General features: G+C 63.4%; 1 protein-coding gene across 1 annotated transcript in view; it reads left to right on the top strand.

Moving 5' to 3' along the window:
- The window catches only part of SND1 (staphylococcal nuclease and tudor domain containing 1), a 57,804-nt gene that overhangs the window by 39,886 nt on the left and 10,726 nt on the right, over nt 1-7,192 (top strand). Inside the window, exon 10 of the mRNA XM_027631118.1 lies at nt 5,376-5,476. Coding sequence (XP_027486919.1) covers nt 5,376-5,476 — 101 coding nt within the window. The remainder of the gene's footprint in view (nt 1-5,375; nt 5,477-7,192) is intronic.

Below are 7,192 nucleotides of genomic sequence, written 5' to 3'. Positions count from 1 at the left end.
TCCTCTCCCTGTGTCCCATCCCTGTGTCCCATTCCTGTGTCCTCTCCTCGTGTCCCATCCCTGTGCCCCATCCCTGTGTCCCATCCCTGTGTCCTCTCCCTGTGTCCCATCCCTGTGTCCCATTCCTGTGCCCCATTCCTGTGTCCTTACCCCTGTGCCCCATCCCTATGTCCCATCCCCATGCCCCATCATCCCCCATGCCCCATCCCCATCCCTGTGTTCCATCCCATGCCCCATCCCTGTGTCACATCCCCATTTCCCATCCCTATCCCTTCCCTCTCGGGAAGGCTGTTTCCAACTGGGAATGCCGCTCATCCGCAGTGCCACGAGCCCAGAACCAGCTCTGGCAGACCTGGAAAGCAGCAGCCGGGGGTTTCCTGGCAGTTTTCCCGTGCATCCACCTGTGTCTGTTCCCCTCCGAGGTGCCAGGATGCTTCCTGGGATGCTTCCAGGAATGCTCCTTTTGGGGTTACCAGTAGCAGCACTCTCAGTGCCAGCCCTGCGAGAGCTCAGACCTGGGAAAAAACAAGGGATGCGTTGGACCAGGGAAAACATTCCTGGAGGAACAGGACTTTGGCTGATTTTTGGAATGATGGACAATTTTTCCTGCGTGTTCCTGGAGCTTGGGAGCTCTGGGAGAGCCTGGCACGGCAGGGCCTCTCCGGAGGGGTTTTTGGGAAGATCCCACTTTCTGGTGCGGCCGGGGATGGGGACAGAGGGGATTCATCCCTGGGGAAGCTGCGCCGTGCCGGGAGCAGGGATCCTGTGCCTTGGAATGTGCCGGTGCCGGGGTGGCTTTGCAGGGCTCCGGCTCTGGAGCGTCACGGGAACGGGCTGCGTCATCCGCTGCTTCCACGGGTGGAACTGGGGAGGATTTGGCTGCTGGGGAGGATTTGGCTGCTCGGAGCCCAACTGGGAGAGATGTTTTCCCGCCTGTGCTGTGCTTGGAATCAGCGGCGCGTGCGGCTGCAGCGGAGCAGGGGGGGAGCTGCAGTGGGCTGGGCTGGCTCCCTGACAGCAGGGGAGGGGGAAGAGGCAAATGGGATCATTCCCGGTGTAATGATCCGAAATTCAGGGATGTTTCCTCTCCCTGCACTTCTCTCCCTCCTCCCGACGCTTCCCAGCCAGGCACTTCCATGGTTACCCCGCCCCGGAGAGGTCGATCCTGCCCCGGGGCTCAGCTCGGGGGGCTCCGTGGCCCCTCCGGCTGCTCCTGGAGCCGGAGGCAGGAGGGAGTTCGGAGCTCCGGGATCCGCCGGCTCCGCTCCCGGCGATGCTGGAGGCGCGGGGGGCTCCGTGGGGGCTGTGGTGGAGCATCCCCCTACCTCAGCCCGACCTTTTCCAGGAGGGATGATGGGAGGATGCAGAGCTGCAGGGGGTTAGGGGAGAGCTCGGTGGGGCCGGCTCCTGCTTGCCATTCCCAGGAAAGCCCCCTCCCTGCAGCAGGATGTGTGGGGAGCCTGGGATGAGCCTCGGGAGGGAAACTGCTGCTCCAGAGGGAAAACATGTCCCCGGATCTGCCCCCCCGAGGGTCCTGCTGCCCCTGCTGTGCCTCCTGCATCCTCTCATCCCACCGGGATTCGTGTCACATTCCCAGTGAGGTTTTCCCATCGTGTGTCCCCCAGACTCCTGATCCCCACCCGTGTTCCCAGATTGCCCCCCCCCCCCCCCCGCAGGTCTCCGGGAACCTCTTCCCGGCCTCGGAGGCAGACATGGGGCACCCACCCTCCCCTAACCCCCCCGGCCCCCCCCCCTGTTCCTGCCACCCGGCACGAGCTGCCAGGGAGGTAAAAATACTCCCTGGAGCGGGTGACGGCGCCGGGCCGGGAGATCCGCGGGCGTTCCGGGTATTTATAGCCCGGCAGGTCTGGGCTGCCACCCACCCCCCATCTGCGCCCACCCGGGCCCCCCCCGGGCCCCCCCGTGTCCCCGCGGGAGGGGGTGGGCCCTTCCAAGCCCCTGGACAGGTGGGAATACCGAGGGATGTCACTGGTACGTCCCAGAGCCCCCCCTGCCCCAGCCCAGGGCACCCAAAGGTGGGGCTGCCCCCTCTGTGCCCCCCGGGCCAGTCCCTCCCAGGGGCATGAGCCCCTCCCTTCCAGTCCTTCCCTGGAGGGGGGTGCACCCCAACCCCTGTCCCACATCCAGTGGGGTCACATCCACCTCTGCTGTGGGGTGCCGAGGCTGGAGCAGGGATCCAGTCCCCCCAGCCCAAACTGGGACTGAACTGGGACACCACACCACGGGCTGGGGGGCACTGGGGGGCTCTAGGGGTGTCCCCACCTCATTGGGACCAACTGGGGACAATGTGGGGACCATGTGCTGGGAACCACCTCCTTGGGAATCTGATGCTGGGGACACCTTGGTGGGGGCCACATCTTGGGGATCCCAGGGACCCCAGCGAGGGGCTGGCAGATCTGGGGGAGCCCCAGTGATTCCAGGGACCCCCATTCTGGGCTGGTGAGTCCGGAGGAGCTTCAGGATTCCAGGAACCCCCATGGGGGCTGGTGGGTCCTGAGGAGCCCCAGGATTCCAGGGACTGTGATTCTGGGCTGGCTGGTCCCGGGGAGCCCCAGGATTCCAGGGACTGTGATTCTGGGCTGGCTGGTTCCGGGGAGCCCCAGGATTCCAGGATCCCAAGTGTGGGCCGGGTGTGCCGGGGCCGGGTGGGTGACATTGAGTGCGGTGGCTGCACGGAGGCTGCACAAAGCCAGGGCTCCGTGTGGTGCTGCTCCTCCTGGGGCTGGATGTGCTCCCGGGAGCGGAGCTGGCGGAGTGATTTAATCCACCCTGACTGCAGCTGACCTTGGAAACCCGCCCAGGCACGGCCGGCACCGACAGCGGCTGCACTGGGGGAACAGGGCCCGGGGGGGTCTCAGGGGTGCAGGGGGGACCCACCCCGGCCCCGACCACCCCCTCCTGCCCTCCTGACCCCTCTGTGGCCACATCACCCTCAGCACCCGGGAATTCTTTGCTTTATGTCCCCCCATGCTGAAACTGTGGGACTGTGGGGTGACGGTGACAGTGATGGTGACAATAAAGGTGACAGTGATGGTGACGGTGACAGTGGCACATCTGGTGTTGGATGGACCCGACTCTGTGGTTGGGTGCTCCTGGGTGTGGTCTCTGCACCCCCAGCTCCTTTTGCAGCTTTCCAACCGCTTTCCCAGCCTGGAGTGTTCCATGGGGTTGGTGTGACCCAAGGGTGGGACACGGCACATCGTGGACTCATGGAATGGTTTGGGTGGGAAGGGATCCTCAAGGTCATCCACTCCCACCCCTACTATGGACAGGGACACCTTCCACTATCCCAGGTTGCTCCAAGCCCCGTCCAACCTGCCCTTGGACACTTCCAGGGATCCAGAGGCAGCCACAGCTTCCCTGGGCCGCCTGTCCCAGTGCTCCACTTGACCTTGTTGAACCTCATCCCACTGATCTTGTCCCACGGGTCCGGCCTGTCCAGATGAGTCTGTGGAGCCTTCCTGCCCCTGGGCACATCCAGCACCAACCGACCCTTGGCAGTGGAATGAACAGGACATGAGACATGACACGGCACATCCCTGCTGTGGGCTGAGGGCTGACCCCATCCCATCCCCACCCCAAGCCATCCCCATCCCATCCCATCCCATCCCATCCCCATCCCAAACCATCCCCATCCCCATCCCCATCCCCATCCCAAACCATCCCCATCCCATCCCATCCCATCCCCATGCCCATCCCCATCGCCATCCCCATCCCCATCCCATCCCATCCCATCCCATCCCCATGCCATGCCATCCCTATGCCATGCCATCCCATGCCATCCCCATCCCCATCCCAATCCCTCCTTGCTCCTCCCCTCCCGGTGTCAATCCAGGATCCCCCCCAAGCCATAGGATCCCCCGTCCCCTCTCCCGAGCCAGGTGTTTCCCGTGCCAGCCGCTCCTGAGCCAGACACCGTGAGAGCCCCGGAGCGGCTGAATTCCCAACCTGCCTCTCGGAGTAATCGGCGTCTCTTTTTCCCCTCCAGTGGTTCTGACACGAGCTTTGCTGCGAGGAATCGCTTTAACCGCTCCCCTTAATTGGCTCTTTCCTGCCGGAGCCCCCTCTCCGCTGCGGAAAAGCCTCGGCTCCGGCGCCCTGCCAGCGCTCCGACCTTTTCTGCGTCTTTATGTTCGTTTAATAAGTGATTTTCGGGATGAGCCGAGGCTTTGAAGGGGGTTAGGGACACTCCTGCCTCGCCTGTCTGGCTCCCTTTGGCTCAAGCTGCCGGAGCGAGCGCCGGCCGTGCGGAACGGGCACGGTGCCGTGCCTGGAAAAAAATCCATAGTGCCCAAATCCAGCCCCGGGGCGGCGGGAGGCAGCTCCAGGATGTCCCCAGGGATCGCTGGGTCACCCCTGTGTCACCCCTGTGTCACCTCATGTCCCCAGACCAAGGCAGCCGCAGCCTCCTCCCGCTGACCAGGGAGGATGGAGCTTCCCTGGGGAGGCAGAGCTGTGGGATTGGGTGGGACTGGCATGGAAATGGTGCCGTCGGATGTGGGGTGTGGTGCTGGGAGCTGCTGAGGAGGTGATGGCCAGGAGGTGCTGGAGAAGGGAAGGCTCTAAGGAGACCTTCCAGTGCCTAAAGGGGCTCCAAGAGAGCTGGAGAGGGACTTGGACAAGGCATGGAGAGACAGGACACAGGGAATGGCTTCCCAGTGTCAGAGGGCAGGGAGAGATGGGAGACTGGGAAGGAATTCCTGACTGGGAGGGTGGGAGGCCCTGGTCCAGGTTTCCCAGAGAAGCTGTGGCTACCCCTGGATCCCTGGAAGTGTCCAAGGCCAGGTTGGATGGGGCTTGGAGCAACCTGGGCTGGTGGAAGGTGTCCCTGCCCATGGCAGGAGTGGCACTGGATGGGCTTTAAGGTCCCTTCCCACCCAAACCATTCCATGATTCCATGATCCCTGCACTCCCAGCTCATCCCAAGCCCCAGCTCAGCAGGATCTGCCCCCCAGAGAGGTCCCCAGGACCTGCTGTTCCTCCTGTCCCTGTCTGGGGACACTGGAGTGGTGGCAGTGCTTGTCCCGAGCCCTCCACGGGGACACCGGGCAGTGCCAGTGCCTGTGCCAGGATCCCAGGCAGGGCTTGTCCTCCCTGCAGGTTTAATGTCCCTGGAAGCTCCATCAGTCCCAACAGCCACCAGCAAACAGCTCTGTGCCCTGGGCAGGGGGAGGTGGAGGGGCTGGCTGGCTGATTCCAGGGAATTCGAACACAGGGAGGATGAGGGGCTGGCTGGCTGATTCCAGGGAATTCGAACACAGGGAGGATGAGGGGCTGGCTGGCTGATTCCAGGGGGTTTGGGCACAGGGGGGAAGGGGTGATCCGGCCTCCCTGACGTGTCCCTGTGGTTCCAGGTGAACGTGTCCGTGGATTACATCCGCCCTGCCAGCAGTGCCACCGAGACCGTGCCCGCCTTCTCCGAGCGCACCTGTGCCACCGTGTCCATCGGCGGAATGTGAGTGCAGCCCTGGCATTCCCACCCCATATTCCCACCCCATATTCCCACCCTGCATTCCCACCCTGCATTCCCACCCTGCATTCCCGCCTGGCACTCCTTGGACAGTGGGGTCAGAGGTGCCCATGGGGATGGAGGGTGGCTCGTCCCTGCCCCACTCCCCACCTGGTTGGGGACAAGCACCCCCCGCCTGCATCCCAGCGTCAGGATTCTGTGGGATACGGTGGGATGCTGCTGCCTGGCACCTCCCAGACCTGCCCCTCCCCCAACTCCAGCGGTTTTGGGGGTGCTGGGATGAGGGACCATTCCAGCTGCCTCCGGGGTGGCTTTGTAGGAGCCATCTCTGCTGTGTATCCTGGGATGTCTGTGCTTCCCAAGGCACATCACCTCCCTGATTTCCCTCCTCTGTGAGAAGGTTCAGGAGTGTGGGGTGTTCAGGAGTGTGGGGTGTTCAGGAGTGTGGGGTGTTCAGGAATGTGAGGTGTTCAGGAGTGTGGGGTGTTTGGGAATCTGGGGTGTTCTGGAGCAGTCCTCCCTTGTCCATAAGTTTTGGCTTTCACCCCCTCAGGACACAGGGTGCCGGGTCCCTCTGGCACATCCCTATGGACCAGCCATGGCTCCAGCCCATCCCTATGGAGCAGCCATTGCTCCAGCCCATCCCTATGGACCAGCCATGGCTCCAGCCCATCCCTATGGAGCAGCCATTGCTCCAGCCCATCCCTATGGACCAACCATGGCTCCAGCCCATCCCTATGGAGCAGCCATGGCTCCAGCCCATCCCTATGGAGCAACCATGGCTCCAACCCATCCCTATGGAGCAGCCATGGCTCCAGCACATCCCTATGGAGCAACCATGGCTCCAGCCCATCCCTATGGAGCAGCCATGGCTCCAGCACATCCCTGTGGAGCAACCATGGCTCCAACCCATCCCTATGGAGCAGCCATGGCTCCAGCCCATCCCTATGGAACAGCCGTGGCTCCAGCCCATCCCTATGGAGCAACCATGGCTCCAGCCCATCCCTCCGGAGCGACCGTGGCTCCTCTGGCAGCGGCTCCGGGAGCTGCGTAGGGAGGATTTGTCATAGGCCCTTGGCTTGCTTTCCTGCTTTTTTTTCCCGGTAGCAGCTATTTTGGAAAGCGCCCAAAGCGCTGCAGCGCTGCCTTTTCCTTCCTTATTCCAGGGGCTGCGAGAGCTGCAATTCCCTTCCCTTAATCCAGGGCCTGGAAAAGCTGCACCTTCCTTAGTCCAAGGGCTGGGAGAGCTGCAATTCCCTTCCCTTAACCCAAAACCTGGGAGAGGTGTGTTTTCCTCCCCCTGATCCAAAGACTGGGAGAGCCCTGGCCTCCCAGCAGCTGTGGTGCTGCATCCTGGGATGCTCCCGGCCTGTGCCATTCCCGGTGTCTGGGGCTGCATCCCGGGATGCCGGGGGTGGAACAGAGCGGGGTCTGTGTCCCCAGGCCCGTGCCAGGCTGGGATGGAGCAGGGAATAAAGCCTGGCTTGTCCGCCTGGAGTGTCCGCCCGGCATCTGGGCTGGGCTGAGCCTGCTTGGAATTCCGGGCACGGCAGTGGCACTGGGGTGGGAGCCAGGGCAGGAGCTGCAGCCCCCGCTCCAGCTCCAGGCTCCGGGAACTGGGGGGGCTGAAGCACAAACCTGCCTTCTCCTGCCCTATCCCTGCCTGGATCCTTGTCCATATCCCTGCCTGGATCCTTGTCC

Source organism: Corapipo altera, unplaced genomic scaffold (assembly GCF_003945725.1).
Source record: "Corapipo altera isolate COAL_440 unplaced genomic scaffold, ASM394572v1 203, whole genome shotgun sequence".
NCBI classification, from domain to species: domain Eukaryota; kingdom Metazoa; phylum Chordata; class Aves; order Passeriformes; family Pipridae; genus Corapipo; species Corapipo altera.
Note: the sequence above shows the minus strand (reverse complement) of the source record. Positions and strands in the feature narration are given on the sequence as shown.